Raw genomic sequence first — 18,578 nt, 5'->3', positions numbered from 1 at the left:
AGGTATCGTCAATATCTCAGCTAAGCGATTAGATGCACTGATCGCGGCGCCTGAGCAGCGCTCAGACTAGAACATTTAAGCTCTCCCTTCTATAGTTATCCTCCTTCGTACAAGATTAACAAGAAAAATCACCGAACAGAATGCATTTCTAGTTATCGTTGTTTTCCTTTTCGCACTTAGCACTAAGCTGACTAAGAGTCAGCCTTGTATCTTAGCGGAAGTTTAGAGATTCTTTGAACGGCGAAGTGGAAGCTGTTGGTACACGTTTACCCTGATACTGACACTAATACTGACATCTAGCGCTGACTGGTGGAAGCACGTTCATTCCAACACTGACGGCTAGCGCTGACCGGTGCAAGCGCGTAGTTAAAGAACGTGCCTAGCATTGACAACGTTGCCGGCAATTCCGGAACCCGTATCTGGATACGCCCGGGTGCACGCTGAGAACGCGAACAATAGAATAAGGTTCGCAGAGAAAATGCTGACAGGGTTTAGCTGGATGATTCGGCCTGAAGGTACCCCGTTTCTCACATCAACAGCCTTGCAAATACTGTACAACAAATTGCTGAGTCAAACCTAAGACGAGGTTTACTCGCTTTTCGTATGGGTACTATGGGTAGACAAGGAGGATAAGTACTTGGTCAAAGGTACTTAGCCACTACACCTGACCTCGGGAGTCGCCCAAGTCTTGAGATCGTGAAAAGAACTTTGAAGCCACACTATGATGCATAGAAGGGTACCACCAGGCTTTCCTCGACCAAAGGAGATCTGAGAGGGTACGGAAGCACTACACAAATAGAAGATCTACATAGGTACCATGTGCACTGCCGCAAGCAGATACAGCCGAGCCATTTCTCCGGCCCGATGGCCGCCAATGAGATCGTGGCCGGGAGTTCGCTGCATCGCCCACATCAGGCGGATACATCTGTTTGAAACGGGCGCACAATCAGATCTGGGGGTATAGATGTAAAATAGAGTTTGAAAATTGAAATTATTCCCGCTTTCAAAATAACTTACTAGCCGTAGGAGTCCTAATTTAGCAATCTGACAACCAGGACGTCGGGTTCGTGCGGACTTATCACACCGCGTTCTTGTATGTAGACATCTTCTTAACGGTCCGTTACTACATCTAGACCTTCTTCCATCGTTTTCGGCCGTATGTTTTCGGCCGCAGGGCTGGGAGTGCACTGCCTGGTGGATCGTCGCAGCGAATTCTACGTACTTGGTATGCAATCGCCGAATATCCAAGACTTTTCCATCTACTCACCTACATAAATGGAAAGAGTGGTAACGTAAAGAGCCGAAGATATGCCAGTCGCTAGAACAAGCGCAGGTGTTCTGCTAATCCCAACGCGTACCGCGAGCGTGTACAGACAAGGATGTCGATCGGAAAGGGGCCTATCTGTTGGGCTATGCGCGCCTAGATCTCGCAAACTTCATGCAGTTACGATCCTGTTACCGGTCTGACTCTCAAGCAAGGTACACCTGCGAACTTTGCGTGACTTTCTAGATCATCACTGATTATACGCTATCTCAACAAGGTTCATACTTGTACGAGAAGGGCCTTTGTTCGGGGGTCCTCAGAGGTCCTAGTCGCTTCGAAGTCGGCAGCAACGAAATAGACTAGCGTCAGACCACGACACCGCAAGTTAACAGCGACATCCCTACGACTTGAATCTCTACTCTATATAAGATCATGCAAACTCCCTCCTGGAATTCCACAACAGCGCATCCAGCAACAGCACATCAAACAACAGCTTTAGCAACTACTAGATCAATCACTACCTCTTTCTCTTCAACATGAAGCTTACTATGGTCTTGTCAGTAGCCTTTGCTACTCTTACTTTCGCCAACGAAGGAATCCTCACGTTTGAGGGCTTAGGCCTTGCCCGCCGTCAAACAATTTGCCATACTCCAGGAGGTTCAGGCTGCCGAGCAAGTATTTCCGGTGATCAATGCTGCTGTACATCGTGTACTCCCGTACGTACTCTTCTTTCCTGTATCTACTTTTGAACTCATTGAGGTAATATTAATACCGTAATAGGAGGACTGCAGCGATCTCTGTAAGAACGGCAAACAAGCGGCTCATGAAGCTCAGAAACAAAAAAAATGTGCGAAATGCTGCAACGCCGGTGGGGAGTCTCACGAACTCTGCTGCTCTATTGCATCCGCTGGGATTGACTGCAACCCTTGCACCGCTGGACTAGTAAGTTTTTCTTTCTTGAGATAATTATAAGCACGAGCTAATATACACTCTCTTATAGCGAATGTGCTAGTTAGCTGCCACATCCACAACTTCCTCTCTAGTTTTAAAGAGTAGTAAACAAAAAAGCCTACGCAGGTGTTCTGGCAATTACAGCATTTATTCCTCTATCTATATGCTTATGATACGTACTTAGAGGCAGTATAGATAGAATAATCAAAGACCTTAGCAGACAAGAATAGTTCTCTCCACTTAGTGTTGTTAGGATAATATCTATAGGCGTAGCTAGACATGAGTAATTAGAGATAACGTACATTATAGGTTAGCGGACCACACGTGTTAGCGGACTACTTTTGCGAAGCCTCTACTAAGACTACTCTGTCTACGTAATGCCTTAATAACAGCACTAGATAGACTCTTCTAACAAATATAAGATATAGACTGCTCTTTAAGCTCTTAAATAAGATATAATACTCTTCTTACAACGCGCTCGACAACAAGATAATGCATGCATGCAATATCCTACCCCCTTACAGTGACAAACTATGCCAAATCCTGAGTACTCAACCCAATAGGCCCATCCGAGTCCGACAGAATAAATTCCCACCTCCCACCCCGCCCCTCACCCTCAATCGAACGTATCTCCACCTCAAAGTTCTCATCCGGGCTCGGCGTAGCCTCCCAAAACTCCACCCTATCCCCCGACGCCTCCATCCATCTCGTCGATTTCGGTCTGACATCAAACTGCATGATCATAGTCGCAGCAAAAGCCAGGATCTCCGTAGTAGCGAAATGGCGACCTGGACACAACGTCGTGCCGCCACCGAAGGCACGGAAGCCTGCTTGGCTAGGACGCTGGTCTGCGAAACGCATGTGGTCGAAGGTATTGCTATTAGAGCCCCATATTGTGGAGTTATGGTGCTGGACGGGGGTTGGCATCATTACCGTGCTGCCTTTTTTCAGCAGGTATTGGTTGTCTAGCATGTGGTCTTGCATTACGAGGCGTGCGGATACTGCGGTGCTATAGAGACGGAGGACTTCTTTGTATGTTGAGAGAAGGATTGGGCAGGACGTCTTCAGCTTCGATATGTCGAGGATATTTGTTGCTTTCCCTTCTGCGCTTTCGGTAACCGTCAGCACAGCTAATACTTCCTGACGGCATTTTTTGAGAACATCTGGGTCTGAGTAGAGGTGGTAGAGCAGCCAAAAGGTGTTTGGCACAGTGTTGGACAGCAGAGCTACTCCGTTGGCGAATTCGGACCTTGCGATATCGTTGAGAGGAATGCGATGATCTGTACTGTGGTTGAATCGAGCCTGGACATGTTCAGAGCCGTCATGATGGTGGTTTTCGCTGAAGTACTTTTCAAAAGCAATAGATCCGACGTTCATAGCGTTGATGGCTTTTTTTGCGATGCCCGTCGAGTTTAATCCCATGATCAAGTTCGACATTCCTGACTTGAAGGTCCTGTAAGTGGTTAGTAATTGTGGCAATATTCAACCGAGCATCTTTACCAGAACGCGGCCTCGAATTTCGGATCTTTGTATGGGTTCGAGGGACCGTATACAGAGCCCGTGGTAGCAAGCGTGATTTGATGCTGAACCCAGTCGAACAATTTCACAGTCGTAGGTGCTTCTTCTTTTAGTCCATTGAAAGTCTGTGCAACTAATCCAAGCATGATTCGGTTCATGGCATCCAGATGTGTACCAGGCGCTAAAGAAGGTTGAATGGCATCGTGAAATGTCATGACATATCCCCAGTTACCATCATCTCCATTGATATTCATGTTGATGATATCGCTCGCTGTCTTGCTGAAGCGAGAGACTTTGACAGAGGCATCAGCTACCAAGGGCATAAAGGCGAGCGCTTTGTATTGCTTTTGAACCGCAGACATGAGGGCGGGCGAATTGACAACATAGATGCGCGATCCGGGCAACCGTAGGGTGTAGATGGGAAGGTTGAACTTGTCTCTATGAGTTTCACCGTCAGTATTGTTGATATTACTTGCAATGAAGGCCGACGTACCGAAGCATGACATAGTATTTGGTCTTCTTCCGCATCATGCCAATAACCGGGCTTACGAATGGAATTAAAGTTTCAATCGAACGAGGCTCTCGCCGGTCATGCGTATATCGGAGTAGTAACTGAAGAGACATATAGACGGCAGCGACTGCTCCAAAAACGATGCCATAATACATCGCCATGGTGTGCATCGTTGAGGACGGAGAGTTTAGGGTCGGTGCGAAGAAGCAGCCGCTTTGACGGTTTTCCGCACGCGAAATTCTGTATAAATTTAGATAAATAAATCAGGCAACTAAGTAGAGAAGGAATTTCCAAGCTTCTGAGCGGTCGACAATGGCCAATGGTTTGGTGATGGCGGACACAGGTTCGTCATCACGTTGCGGCACAGTTGCAGATCGTGCCTGCCAGTATTACGCCTTGTCGGGCTTGTCGGGGATGTTACGCCCTGAATAGCGTCTTAAGTGCGGCAAAACACGAGTCAAAAAGCCGCATTAAGTTGACGAGACGGGGGTCATTTACGCAGAGCTATTAAACAACATCAAGAGCACCGCGATCTTTTTTTGCATTGGTAGGTGAAGCTTTCAAATGGTTGGGATAGGAATGGTCAAGGTATAAAGATCGTCGAGGACATGTCGATTCGGCATGTACATTTCTAGGAGTACTCTAGCTTTAGAATAGGATTACCATTACAACACTATACTATAGCAGTAGTGTAAGACTGCAGCCTGCCGTTGCGACAATTTGCAGTCAAAGTTGCTGCTGCTGGACGTTGTGATCGTCCACTCCATCGTACTGTCGATTTCTACCTACTGCCTATTACTGTGTTAAGGTCTTGGGTATACGGCCTATTCTGTAGTCTCTTTCTGTTATTACTTTACTGCGTTGTATGCATCTGCTGCTTGTAGCATGATTCTACTTTTCCCTGAAACAGTAAGACTGCAGCATCTGAACAATATCTCCGTGTCCATTCTTCTCCGCCTTCATTAGCGCTGATTCTCCTCGATCATTTCTCGCTCCAATGTCCACCTTACCAGTGCTAAGCAGTATTGCAACTATACTACTGTACCCGTTCGCCGCCGCTTCCATCACCGCTGTAGATCCTGATTTACTTTTTGCATTCACGTCAACCTTGTCAGTGCTCTTGTCAGTGCTGAAAATCAGCTCAATTATATCCTTACGAGCCTGCTGCACTGCCCACATCAGCGGCGTCCATCCATAAGCATCCTCTGCGTTGATCTCGACCTTGCCAGTATTGAGCAACAAGTCGACCATATCCTTGCGCCCATGTCGTATCGCCCACATCAGCGGAGTCCTTCCCGTAATGTTTTTCGTATTAACATCGATCCTGCCAGTGCTAAGAAGCAACTCGACTATACTTTTGCACCCTTGTTGTATTGCCAGTACCACCGCCGTTCGTCCGGCATTGTCTTTCGCATTGACGTCCACTTTGCAGTTCGGAAGCACGAGAGCAAGTACAGTATCCTTCTTGTGTTCTACAAGAACTAATACTACGTTGCCCTGCTTCGGAAATCTGAAGTCTTGAGGAAGTGTGTATTGGCCATCATTGTCCGTGTTGTAACGTCTGAACGTCTGGCATTGGTTTTCCCCAGGACCGCCATCCGAGAGCGCTTTGATGAACGCATAGACCGCTTCTCTGCTTCCAGTGGCCATGGCTGCAAGGAACGGCGTCCCATACCGCCCTTGTTCAACTTCGAAACATGACCTGACAGATGGATGGACTTCGATAAGGTTTGACAAATTGCGGGATGCAAGGATGTATAGACTGTATGACGTTATCCTCGTACCACAGCGCCTGATTGTATTCGAAAAGACCATCAAGTGCTGACCAGAGAATGAATGGGAAATCCTTAAGAAAGTCTTGTTGCGTGATATGAGCTGCTCCCGCTTGATTTGCGTGATAGAGCACATTCTGCACTGCGTAACTCAGGAATGGAAACCTGCTATGTATAGAATCACGCGAAACCTGGACTTCGTGGAGGAACGTTGTTCGCAAATTTCCTCGAATGGCTGCGAAATGGACGCCAACACCCATGTAGGCGAGACAGCACTGTTTGAGCCGCTCGTGACTCTGACCCTCGAGATTGGTTTTCAAAGCAGGCCATATACTCGCAAGGCCATCCTCATTTAGGAGGAAATCCCGAACAGACTCATGGATAAATTGGACTATATTCGCTCTAGACGCGAGAGCTGTAAGGCCTTTAGAAGCATCGAGTATAAAGCGGCTAATATCGTCCTGCGAGTTCTCTTCAGGGTCCCAACTCGTGACTGCATGAGGGTCGACACCAGCAAGAACGGCATAATATAGCTGTGCTGGACGCAACGGCTGCTTCGTGTAGAGGACCCACTGGATACAAAGAATCAGGTCCGTTTCGTTGCGCGAGTCGCGTGTCAATATATCCCTGAACAACTCGTGCAGATCGGCAGGGATTTCCTTAAGTCTACGACTCAAAGTGTGTATATGGCCATGATCGTACTCCTGTCTCAGTATACCGACAACTAGCACGACCCACATGAAAACCCCCGAGGCTTTCTTTTGAAGGTCATCTTGAATTTGCCGGGCAATCTTACTCTCCCCAATCTTCAATTCGCTTTGTATGTATTTGACGATATCTTGGGCGTGTCCCTCTTGTCTCTCAAGCACGAGGCTCAGTCCTGCCTTGATGGTGATGTTTGGATAATGTCTACTTGAAAAGCAGAGTTGAAAGCGAGTACCAGGTGATAGACTCAGCTCACTGACACGCTCAAAGAATGCAAGCATGTCCCGTATCTGCTGTTCCTCGCACTCGTCAAGGGCATCGATGAAGCAAACTACAGGAGTAGCGTCTAGAGTTTGTATAGCTTTCTTCAGCATCGATTTAAGTAACTGCAAGTCCCATTTAACTTCAACGCCGAGCGTCAGGGTTGATCCGACTAATGGGTCGAGCAGGTACTGGAGCTTTGGAATTCGAGTGAGAAGCTGCAGCAGAAGCGCCCTATATGTACCAACCGTAGATCTTTCTATCTCCTCTCCTCTAGCATTGAAGAAGAAATGGATCACTACTGAATCCTTCATTGTCTCCTGTACATGAGCTAGAGCAAATTTCATTACGGTAGATTTGCCCGTGCCGGGCTTTCCTTTGATCCACAAAACTCCGTGGTGATGAGTGAGATGTTCAGGATTGAGCCAGTCGCTGAATTGACAATTCGATAACAGCCATCTACATGTCTGAGCATGTGCTGTTTCGATGGTCGTATGCCGCACTTGGAACTGCTCAAACCACAGGGATCTCATGACCTTCTTTTTCTGCTGAGCTTCCAAGCGTGAAATTCCTGTATCGGGTTGTTTTTCGATCTGCTCCATGAGTCGAGCTAATGCATGTTCCCGACCTTCTCCATAGATAGGTGACATGAAGACATCAAACAGCCCCTGTAAGCAATATGCTGCATCTTCTTCTCTTGCGGTATTGCGGTTTGCGGCCCATGACAGACGTTCTTGTCTGCTAAATTGGGCCAATGATTTGCCTCTCAAGGCCTGGAGCGCAATGTTCGTGACCTCGTGGATAGTCTCCTCTAATGACTCTCTGTTACCAAGATACGTTCCTTCGGTTGAGAAGAATTCTACGGAAGGAGGAGCAATAAGTTCTTGCAGTGTCCAACCCCGGGTAAATCATCTGCTGTTCTTGAAGGCCGTTTTCCATCTTCGTGCGTCTTTATCAACTCCTTCAGAAGTATCGTTACAAACGTCGGACAGGTACACATAGCATCTTGATGATTTTCGGTACCAAGTGTACATAGAGTTGATCGCTTCTGAGAGATCTGCGCTGCTGGTCTTGTTGATGCAGCAGGTATCCACCCAGAAAAACTTGAGACCATTGCGTTGCGCCTGCTCAACGCAAAATGTGATCTTAGCGTATCCTTTCTTTTCTGAGCCACGATGTTCTTGCATGTCCTTGAACGTAACTTCGTCTTTGGCTAGTAGCCATGTATGCGACAAGATACCATAAGGTGGAATGGGTTTATTGTCGATGTATTCGACGAGGCTGAGACGGCCATCGGGGTCGATGCGAATGAGCCAAATGTGGAAGGACAGGGTTATGTTTTGTAGAGGAACCTACACATCGAATGTATAAGATCACGAAGAGCGACGCAATGGTGAGTGACAGAGGGAAAGAGGCGCGACGTACGCTGATGCACCAGCGGCTACAGTGTGGCGGGGCAATATGCATCGATCAGGCTGAGAATTCTCTGGTCACCATTGGACGCAGATTCGGCAGGGTGCAGATGTCAGCGGTCGCAAATGACCGAACATAACATGTTCGAGCTTACTACATCTTGTTAATTACGATGGGAAGCGACCAGGGTGCAACAAGTGACAGCCTAGCCCATCCTAAGACGATACGCAGGGCCTTGCCATCGCAATCACTTCTAAGCGATACTATGTATAGCTCTAGGCTGTTGAATAATCGGAATCACTTTCTGTCGTAATCGACAACCTGCGGTTACTAGACCTGCCATGTCTCCTTAAGCTTCCCTTGTTACATTCATTTACCAATAGAGTTACTTTCTCTTAAGAGAACAAACACTTCTCATGCCCGGCGTCGCAACTATCACATCTACACAAATTATCAGTGTTTCTCAAAAATCTTGCACTCAAAATTTCTAAGCTGGGTTTGACGAAGAATCAGTACTTCAATACAATTGTGCTAATATACATAGAGATTCTTCACTTCCGCATCGTGCATACTTATCTTCTTGTTTCGAGCCTTGAGAGAGTACTTCATGAACAGTGCGACCGCAATCACCCCCACCGCGAAACTGATACTCGCATACCACGCAGTCCTGTAATGCGGCGAATCCGATGACGGCCACAGGTAAGGCGTATAAACATTTGACATGTTGCCCAGCATGTTGATAATGGCAAGCGCCACGGACTTTTTTTCATTGGTCTGGCCAAGCGTCGCACTGCTCCACCCCAGCAGGATATTGTTGATGCCGAAACTGAAGCCCACAAAGAGGAAGATGCTGAATAGGCGCGCGGCGAAGTTGCTTGTGGTGAGGGGGATGATGAAGCCGATGATAACGATGCTTTTACATATCACAATATGCCACGTACGCTCGTTCCAGCGGCCCGACGTCCAGGCGATTATGAGTCCTATTATGGCAGCGAGAAAGAAGGGCGGGCACGTCAAAGCCAGTGTGACCGTCCGGCTATACCCGAGGCCCAACATAACGGTGGGAATGAAGTTCTGGAATCCAAGCGAGGAAACGTGGAGGTTATACATTAGAGTCATCGCCCAGGTACGCCAGTCAGTAGCTGCGTCTCGCAGACCAGACCAGACGCTGGTGCTTTCTTGTAGATCGGTCGTATCGATGAGGATTCGGTTATGGGCGAGTTGCCTCTCCTCTTCGGTAAGCCATCTGGTGGTCAATGGGTCATCGGGGAGAAACCAGAAGGCCATCAGCGCGGTAAGTGCCGAAAAAGCACCTTGAAGGATGAATAGCCTGTCATCAAGTTAATTATCAGGAAACTCAGGCTTGAGGGATGTGCGGGCGCACATACCATTGCCAACCAGCAAGTCCAAGCTTCTTATCCAGCTGAAATACGCCGACCGCGATGAGGCCTGCGAACGATCCGGAGAAATTATTGCCAGTGGTCAGGATAGCGAGCCTAAAAGCGATTTCCTTGCGTGTGTAGAACAAACTGATGATATATAGTGCTCCAGGGTAAAACTAATAGCAAATGTTAACGGTATTGCGCAATCGAAAAAAAATGAACACAGGCGAAGACCTACCGGAGCCTCGACAATACCAAGAATAAAGCGACAAACCATCATGCTGCTGTAGTTGTGTGCCAAGAACGTCAAAAGACTGACAAGCGACCAGGCAAAGGCAAAACCCGCCATAACGATGGAAATCCGAAACCTGTTCAATAACATGTTGCACGGCACTTGTGCGGCTCTTATTGTTGGCAGTTGATCAGCGCTCTGCATTCAGTTTTTGATGAAGAGGAACCCAGCTTACATGTATCCGACAAATAAAATGGACACGCAAGTGTTATATTGCGTTCCTTTTAAGCCAAGATCTGCCTCGAGGTTGTTGAGTCTCGCGTTGACAATGGCATTGCGGTCGAGGTAATTGAATGTGTACATGAACCACAGAATAGGCTACGAAAAAGGTTAATTCGTCAGATCGTCGTCAGTGCCTAACTGATTTCGCGACTTACCATGATGTACCAATCCAGTTTCCTCACAAGTCTTATCTCTCGAGGATCTGTCTTCGCGTGTGCACCAAATTTATCCACTTTGTCCATAACAGGCAGCTTCAAGTTCTCTACGTCGCCATGCTGCACCGTATCGACGGGCGTGATGTGATTCTGGGTGGCTTCATGGTCTTTTGTCTTGATGTCGCTGACAGCGTTCGTAGTCTGGGACATAGGTGCAGAGATGATAGGCTGAGATGGAGAAAGACTGTTTTATCGGATATCGACCTGTCAGGCGGATGCTTGCGAGGACAAGGTGATCTTAAAGTATCTATCTAGCAATTGCTCACCCAGTCCAGAATACCGGGAAAGAACCGATAGCATGCTAAGTACTGGATTTAGACTAATCATTTAGGTAGCTAAGTCGCACAGGTGTGGGACCCTTATCTTTGGCTAAGATAAAGTGCGGGGCCTGGGATTGGAACTGTTCGCGGATGAGGGAGCCGACCGTCTGCCGATTTCGATATCGGTCCCTAACCCGACCGACTTCCAAGGGTACTTTCCGAACCCAGGTAGTTTGTGATTAGACAGACCAGCGAATCGAAACCGCCAACATCATTTGTTCGCAGAATTGCTCAGCTACAGACAGGTGGCCATAAGTCAGTGATAATTGTACGAAGATAAGAGAAACGGTATAACAAGGTCCTATATCTAGCCTGAGTGATGCCTGCTATGATAGTAGAAAATCGAACCCGTTCACAGACGATCCCGCATTTTCCTCCCCACTATTCTGAGATATACTTGAAAAAGCCTCCTGAACGCGTTTATCCAATGGGTCGGCTGATAATATATTCTTGTTATGTATCATTGACACCTGAGTCTACGTTCACTGGTGTATCGAAGATTTTGGGACAGCTCCAGAAAGTCGTCTATCTGTGGCCTTTGCTCAGAACCGAGCTGTGAAGACGAAGGCATGGTACATCTCACAGAAGCTGGTGATGCAACTGGCGAACGTAGAGATCACGCGACTGGAAGGGAAATGGAAGGTAGGGGGCAAATACTGCGGCCTTGGAATGGCTAAGTTGAGAACACTTGGCGCCTAAACCAAGTTGCCCTATAAGTGACGTAACACAGATTCTCAGGCCCTCATCATTTCTAAGATAATTTTCAACGACAATTTATCCTTGAGAGGTTCATCCATGACCCAAGATCTTCTTACCTATCAAATAGTCCAGAGAATACGTCCGGTATTATCATCAGAAGAGTATTCGATCTCTATTTGAGAATAAAAAAACGGTACCCAATGGATTAAAGAGACCAGATGTCGACAAGATGAAGATAGTCTAGAAAGTCAACGACCCTCTTCTAGTATCGCTACTTTACATCATTTCACCACGTGATCCAGAGCCATTACAATTTCGCCTTAGACGTAACCAGTCCTATGCATTTGATTTCAACATCTGTATGTTCGGGAAGTGTTTTAACGGCCACGCATCTGCAAAGTCCAACGCTAGTCAGCAACAAGAAAGAAATCGAAACGGAGAATGATAACAACGCACGTTCTCGATGGTTTGACCTTGCCCCAGTACTCTCCATAGACCTCGTTCATCTTGGCGAAATCCTCCATGTGGGATAGGAATACATTAACCTCGACGACATCGTCTAGCGAGGAGCCAGCGGCTTCTAGGACGACTTGGAGGTTGCGGATGCATTGACGCTGGGGTTCGACAGTAAGCGTTTAGCGCGGGTCCAAGAAATTTCGTGACAAAGAAAGACATGAAGGGGAAAGGAGAGAGAGGAGTCAAGCGAGGGAGAAGGAGAGAGAGCTTACCGTCCGGTTCTGGACAGTGCCTCCGACAAGCCGACCGTTGATGTCCTTGGGTAGTTGGCCAGAGCAAAACACAAAGCCATTGGCAACAATAGCCTGGTTGTAGATTGGGCGCGGCTTGGGCGCCTTATCCGTATAAATTGCTGTCTTTGTCATGTCGCTCGACTGATGGAAATGTTCGGTACAAATGCGGATTAACTCTTTGCAAATGAGCTTTTTTATTTAGTTGTGAAAGAAGAAGAAAGACAAATAAACACATGTGCTCCGACTAAACTCGGCTCAGAAACTAATGTACCGGTCTTATCTGGTGCGAATATTACCTACCGTCAAGGTCGGCCCGTTCCTTACTCAGTACCACTCCTAGCCTCTCTCGCTTTGCGCTCGGCTTCTGCTAGCCGACACGCCCTACTCCTTACTTGCTAAGCTAACTAAAAACTACACGCTGATAGCTGCGCTATCTACAACAACAACCTATCTCTACTTAACACCAATAGTATCTATATAGGCTTTCTTTGCGCCTAGGCTAGTAAACATCATAAACTCATGAGTACTTTAGGCTACCACATCTCTTTGTTAATTAGCTAAGCCGGAACGACGCCAAAAAAGTGTAACAGACAAGAATTATTGTAGAAACTGGTTCGGATTGGCAGTTATCCAGTCACAGCCGACACAGTTCGTGGCACCATTAACCTACACATGCACCGGGTTAGCTATATCTTCGACCAAGTTCAATATACTGCTTACACCCGGTGACATACCGACAATGATAAGAGCAACTAGCTTGCTTCCAAGGTCCTATATGACGATGATAGATATCCCTCCAAGCTCGTAGCCAATATTAGGGTTCTAGTAATCGACGACTCGGTGCCGAAGCACTCCGCCTATTCCGACCAGTGAATTGTACAACAAACATGAAAAGATCACAATGAAGATTCATCCATTATTGAAAAAAGTAAAAGTATATTCAGATGTATTCATCGATCTAGTAAATGTCGCAGACCTAACGCGTCTCGCATAACTATAGCTACAATTATGTACGAACGACAACAACAAATACAATGGAAAGGAAAACCAGAAATTCCCGACCATAAAAGCTCCGCGTGGTATATTGAACAAAGCAAACATCCGCCCAAAACGCCCAATTCGAAACGATGCTCCTACTGTATTTTGCGCGGAACGCCTCTCCGCGTTCGCCCACTGTACGATCCAAATCCGTTTTCCAGTGACCCGTTCTCGACGGTCGTTAGGCCTTGGAATACCTCTTTCCCGAGCGAGATGATTTTGACGGTGTTGCCAAAGCCGACGGCGACACTTCTCTTACCAAGTGGCGTCATGGGCCCAGGAGACGCGACGAAGAGATCATCTTGGAAGGCAGCGATGAGGTCTTCAGGATCATCGGGACAAAGTGGTCTTGATCGGAATTCGCCTGTTGATGATAGTGTCCAAGCTTCCCAAGCATCCGAATCGCTGTTGAGAGGGTGTGTTGATGTGCGGTCACCAAATCTGTTGGGGAGGTTGGGGACGCTTTGTTTTCTAGCTCGTTGCTTCAGCGCAGATGCAAGAACTACAGGGTCGGCTGTATAATGGCTATCCTCGACGCCCGATGCGGTCGATGATGGCGTTGGTGATGGATTATTCCTCCTGATACCGATGACGCTGGACGTGCTTATCGACTCCCAGACACCAGCGGGTTCCACATACTGAACCGCCTCGACTGCACAGTCCAGGCCTTTGCACTTGAATTTTTCTCTGTCTGATGGCTTCCCCAAGCAGAGTTGTGACGTTGAGCAGTCGTCGAGGGTAAAAGTCTGCATAATCATGTGTTCGGTATATTGCTCTGAGTAAGCGACGGAGAGCGAGTGCACTGTGGGACTTCCACAACGACAAGACCGGCGAGATGCATGCAGTACTCGAAAAGAATGAGGCTTGACGTGTCCGATCTGGAAAGAATGTATGAGGGCCCTGCTGCTGAAGTCGAATATCTCTGCTTCTTCATCGCGAAGTGCGAAGATCAGTCCTAGACTTGGGACTGCTTGAATACACTTGATCTTTGCAGGATTGCTGCCAGGGGGTGGCCCTGGATCTAGCCCAGCAACGACTTCAGACGCCGGACTTCCATCCACCACCAGTGAGGAGATGTGGACTTCTCCTGGCTTCGTGACAAACACAATGCTTGTGGCCCCTTTGAGTGGTTTGTAGAGTGTCGCACACATGATTGTGTTTGCGCAGACCCGCTTGGTCCACTGTGTATCTGAAGACAGGTCCCATTCCGTCAGGAGGCCGTCGGGAGTTAGGACGATCATGTGTGATTCTTCGGTCTCTCCGCGCCAAACGCCGACAAAGGAGAACATGATGGGGGAATGTCCGCGAGTGTCGACCTTGGTAAAATGTGTAAAGCGTGAGGCGCTGATACTCCACAAGCCGATCTGGCCGGTGTCCGTGCATAGTGCGAGGTACTTGCCATTGTCGTCCATAGCAGTAGCCTGGATAGGCCATAGCTTTGGGTTAATCTTGGCTGTTTGCAATAGTGTGTGCATGTATCCGCGGCGACCATTCAGCCACACTGATGTGGAACGATCCAGGGAGACGCTACTCAGATGGCCTTTGGGACAAGACACAAGGCGCACGATATCGAGAGTCTGCGGCGTCGACAGTGTCTTGACTGAAAATATTGGCTCTTCATCTTTTGTATCATCCATGGTCTCAGGAAGCCCAGTCCAAAGAAGATAGTTCATGAAGAGAGTGACACCGGCGATGAGGAAGACGACAATAAGTGCCGCAGGAAACGCGTGACCCTGTGCAAACCGCAGAAAGCCATCCCTGAGAGATGTTGGCGGTTGAGGCTGGTCTCTGCCGTACGCTCCTTTGGAAACCACAAGAAGGGGGTCGTAAATACGAGCGACGAAGCTGTGTGCTCCGGGTTTAATAAACCCGAACAGCTCCCGAGCGGTATTGTGATCTTGAATTCGAAGCCAATCTGCTGGTGTCCTGGCTTGATTGATGGGAGGTGGACTCCATGTCCTCTCCACGCTACGCTTTTTGATTTTCGACACGAACTTTCGACGGAGTGATTGAAGCGATAGCGATGTGTCATTCGTGTCGAAGAAGTGCCAATTGATGGCCAATATGATGGAAAAGATGGCTGCACTACCAGCAAATCGTGTGCTCAGCGGTAAAGTACCTTCGCGTAACGCAGCGAGCCAAGTTTGGCGCTCCGGTTGGGTCTTTTTAGTCTTTTGGTTGAGACCCACGCGATCCAGGGAATCTGAAAGCTCCATTCTCTGGACGTCCACACTCAAAACAGCGACAAAGAATGTGAGGTGGTATACAAAATCGAAAACTAGTGTGACTGCTGCAAAGACGCAGAAGTCGGCGACCCAGGGACTGACGAGCCGAGAGCAGAAATATAACAGGGCAAGATTTTGGAAAGCAACGGCAAGCGATAGGTGACCAACCTCGCCCAGCGCATTCCCGATGCGCTGATGTGGAGGCATCTCCGGTGGTGTTTCTAGGACAACGTTGATAAGACGAAATCTGCACCATGTCAGCATTGTTCGTAATGTCGAGGTTGAGATACACGTACATATTCCCAAGCCCGAAACAAAAAACTACAGCTGGGAACCAGGGCCGGGGTATGTGCGTCAAGTTTATTCCAAGGTATGTACATAAAGAAAAACTCGCAATAATGCATATCGTCATCTGCGAGTCGGTTAGCAGAGTTGACGGAGTCGGAAAGACAATCCTACTTTTGCGCATATCGTTACAAGTAAGCCGAACCAACTCTTGACAGCGCGCAACTGCATCATCTTCAAGATGACATATGCTGCTGTTACAATGTAGGAAGCGGCCAAAATTAGGTCGTCGATAAGGGTCATTGGTCGGAAGTGGAATTCGTAAAGCCGACTGTTGGTGACATGGCCACTCTCAGGAAAGACTGTCCAGTTCGGCGATATTCTCTCAGCCAGCAGGCGGGATCTCGCGTCCCATACATCTCCCAAGCCATCATTGGTCTGGTCGAATACGGTGAAGACAAGAGCATCAGCTGCGCGCAGCTTGGTGTTGTAAAACTTCTTGCCTGCGAACAAGCTGCTTGGCCGAAGAGTCAGGTTGAGAGCTGAATGTGCCGTCGCCCGCGAATTGATGGAGTTCAGGAGGTTTTGGTCGCTCTCGAGAGCACTCAGCGAGCAGTCCCAGTACATCAACGGCGAGTGATATCCCCACTTCTGGCCCGCTGCTGCCGTAAGACAGCCCGGGCTGTCGCGTGCAGCAATTGTTTGTGCAGCCTCCTCCCTATCCCCGAAGCCGCTGCCAATGAGAGCGTCCTGCACGTGCATGGCTTCGCGCAAGACAGGCAACTCTATCGCCTTCATGTAGTCGCCATGCACCCAAACCTGGCGCACCACCACATCGGCAGGGCGGTCGCCTTCAATCTCCGTCGTCGAAGTCCAGACATGCTTGGGCAGGTTCCGCAGTGAGGCCGCGGCGGGGCTATCGGCCTGAAACACAGCTTGGTAGCAGAGCAACACCGAGATGGTGATGGTCAGGACGAGCGAGAGCAGCCAATGCCGCGCGGTAGCAGTGCCATGTGCCTGGAAAGCCCGGCGCAGAGGGTGCGAGGGAGATAGCCGTGGTGGCTCGGTCGTCCTGCAGGCGGCGTTCAGCAAATGTCGAGTCTCGTGGAGGAGCTACAGGCTATCTTACCCACGCAACGGGTACAGAAGGTACCAAATCATTCAGCGCCGCGTGCCCGTCCTCAGGGCATGCCCGGATGCAGAGAGGAGAGGGGCTCAGCGTCAGCCTTCAGCTTCAGGCTTGCGACGTACTCGATCGCAGTAGGAAGGAGCGGGGGGTGAGGTTTGGCGGCTCATTCATCTGTTGGAGCAGGCAGGCGCGAGGGACGGAGAGACTGCGGGAAGGCGCAGGTCGATGGGCGGACGTCGTGGGCGCGCGATGGCGTAGCTATCACATCGGTGGACTGGCTTTGGAGGTGGCTTCGAGGTGCGTTACTTGACAATTCGTGGCGTCCCAAAGACGAGCATTGGTTTGCGCCAAGCACGGGGTCGTTGTTTCGCTTCTCTTGGGTAACCGCGACTCATGCACCATCGGCCGCCCGCTCCATATGCTCGGCGAGGAATACGGCGATACGTGCAAGACGCTCCGGATGTAGTTACCACACGAAAGAGGCTCTCGTGGCGTCCTACGGAGCTTCCGGACTGCGCAAACTCAAATCACACATCTGCGCCCACAGCCAATATTTGGAGCGCTGCAAAAGCAAGTCCTTCACGCGTGTGGTCGCAATCAGGACAAGATGTGCGCTCGGTGCCGTCGACCGGCGCATTGTAGATCTTCCATTACAAAGAGGGCAGGTCTAGCTACGGGTGCAACACAGAATGCTATCGATATGCAGGGAAACCGTCACACAAACTCCACCCATCCATTGGGCATCTCGGCAACAATCTAGTCCCGACGAGAAGTACCGAGACGTCGCCAGTCGTGGTGACACAAGAACGGACCTTGAATCGTTGGTTTATTTCAGGATGCAGCCTCCACCACATGAGCCGCTGGGAAGTACTGCGGCGGTGCGATGTTGTGAGACGACGTCCGCGGAGCCACATGGCAACCTGCATCCAGCAAACATGAATGGCGGCTGCTCGAATCAGTGCCACAGAATGAGAACAACAATGTTCCAAGAGCTCAAGTGCCGTCCATCTCTTCATCATCTTCGTCGTCGTCGTCTTCGCCTGCATCCTCCCAGTCTTCCTCCTCCTCGCCAGTTGACGGACCCAGCGTGTCGTTTAGCTCCTTCAAAATCTCGTCTGCGTGCTCCTTGAGCCGCTCATCCTCATACTCGAGCAGAGTGTATAGCTTGAGGCAGTTCTCGAGCCAGTCGCGGCTAGCGCGCAGAAGGGACGTTGCGACGTCGTCCTCTCCCTTTGCCTTCTGCTTTCCAGACAGCAGATGTAAGCACCATCCACCCAGATACCATGCCTCCACACTGCCATCATTTTCTCCAATGAGCCTCTCCAGCACTTCGATCGCTTCGTCTTCCAACTCTGCCTCCATCAACAACCTAGACAAGCTAATTCTGGTGGAAAAGTCTGGTACTTTTGGATCATCAGGGTCCAAGTCCTTCCATAGCTCCATACTCCTGGCAAGCGCCGCTTTCGCATCGTCGTGTCGTAACTGTGATATCCGTATCGAAGCCAGAGTCTGTAGCGGTTCGGGATTGCTTGGAGCAAACAGCAGGACTTCTGTGACTGCAGCCTCGCACCTAGCTTCTGCGTCTTTCTTCCCACGAGAGATCCGTCATGTAAGACTTCCGCGATAC

The 18,578-nt window shown here is 49.1% G+C and overlaps 7 protein-coding genes across 7 annotated transcripts in view; 1 reads left to right on the top strand and 6 right to left on the bottom strand.

Moving 5' to 3' along the window:
* The first annotated feature begins 1,720 nt into the window (after nucleotides 1-1,720).
* SNOG_20078 (hypothetical protein) lies at nucleotides 1,721-2,442 on the top strand. Its single transcript, XM_001797453.1, has 3 exons — nucleotides 1,721-1,980; nucleotides 2,045-2,206; nucleotides 2,265-2,442. The coding sequence occupies exons 1-3, from the start codon at nucleotides 1,801-1,803 to the stop codon at nucleotides 2,274-2,276; spliced, it is 354 nt and encodes a 117-aa protein (XP_001797505.1). The 5' UTR covers nucleotides 1,721-1,800; the 3' UTR covers nucleotides 2,277-2,442.
* A 304-nt stretch (nucleotides 2,443-2,746) lies between these two features.
* On the bottom strand, nucleotides 2,747-4,261 carry SNOG_07153 (hypothetical protein; the record flags this gene model as incomplete). Its single annotated transcript, XM_001797452.1, has 3 exons — nucleotides 2,747-3,668; nucleotides 3,716-4,171; nucleotides 4,227-4,261. 3 exons carry the CDS (start codon nucleotides 4,259-4,261, stop codon nucleotides 2,747-2,749), a joined length of 1,413 nt encoding a protein of 470 aa, XP_001797504.1.
* An 874-nt stretch (nucleotides 4,262-5,135) lies between these two features.
* SNOG_07152 (hypothetical protein) lies at nucleotides 5,136-7,632 on the bottom strand (the record flags this gene model as incomplete). Its single annotated transcript, XM_001797451.1, has 2 exons — nucleotides 5,136-6,006; nucleotides 6,029-7,632. The coding sequence occupies 2 exons, from the start codon at nucleotides 7,630-7,632 to the stop codon at nucleotides 5,136-5,138; spliced, it is 2,475 nt and encodes an 824-aa protein (XP_001797503.1).
* Nucleotides 7,633-8,926: 1,294 nt separating this feature from the next.
* Nucleotides 8,927-10,656, bottom strand: SNOG_07151 (hypothetical protein; the record flags this gene model as incomplete). Its single annotated transcript, XM_001797450.1, has 5 exons — nucleotides 8,927-9,725; nucleotides 9,784-9,953; nucleotides 10,016-10,145; nucleotides 10,245-10,387; nucleotides 10,447-10,656. 5 exons carry the CDS (start codon nucleotides 10,654-10,656, stop codon nucleotides 8,927-8,929), a joined length of 1,452 nt encoding a protein of 483 aa, XP_001797502.1.
* A 1,084-nt stretch (nucleotides 10,657-11,740) lies between these two features.
* Nucleotides 11,741-12,460, bottom strand: SNOG_07150 (hypothetical protein). The gene is made up of 3 exons (XM_001797449.1): nucleotides 12,254-12,460; nucleotides 11,982-12,139; nucleotides 11,741-11,917 (listed from the first exon to the last, which is right to left on the bottom strand). Exons 1-3 carry the CDS (start codon nucleotides 12,404-12,406, stop codon nucleotides 11,833-11,835), a joined length of 396 nt encoding a protein of 131 aa, XP_001797501.1. The 5' UTR covers nucleotides 12,407-12,460; the 3' UTR covers nucleotides 11,741-11,832.
* A 947-nt stretch (nucleotides 12,461-13,407) lies between these two features.
* SNOG_07149 (hypothetical protein) lies at nucleotides 13,408-16,983 on the bottom strand (the record flags this gene model as incomplete). Its single annotated transcript, XM_001797448.1, has 4 exons — nucleotides 13,408-15,784; nucleotides 15,830-15,858; nucleotides 15,997-16,894; nucleotides 16,952-16,983. The coding sequence occupies 4 exons, from the start codon at nucleotides 16,981-16,983 to the stop codon at nucleotides 13,408-13,410; spliced, it is 3,336 nt and encodes a 1,111-aa protein (XP_001797500.1).
* A 961-nt stretch (nucleotides 16,984-17,944) lies between these two features.
* Nucleotides 17,945-18,578, bottom strand: part of SNOG_07147 (hypothetical protein) — a gene marked incomplete at both ends in the record, with an annotated part of 1,213 nt that continues 579 nt past the window's right edge. Inside the window, one exon of the mRNA XM_001797447.1 lies at nucleotides 17,945-18,433. Within this exon, the coding sequence (XP_001797499.1) occupies nucleotides 17,945-18,433 (489 nt within the window). The remainder of the gene's footprint in view (nucleotides 18,434-18,578) is intronic.

Source organism: Parastagonospora nodorum (genome assembly GCF_000146915.1).
Source record: "Parastagonospora nodorum SN15 chromosome Unknown scaffold_10, whole genome shotgun sequence".
Taxonomy (NCBI): domain Eukaryota; kingdom Fungi; phylum Ascomycota; class Dothideomycetes; order Pleosporales; family Phaeosphaeriaceae; genus Parastagonospora; species Parastagonospora nodorum.
Note: the sequence above shows the minus strand (reverse complement) of the source record. Positions and strands in the feature narration are given on the sequence as shown.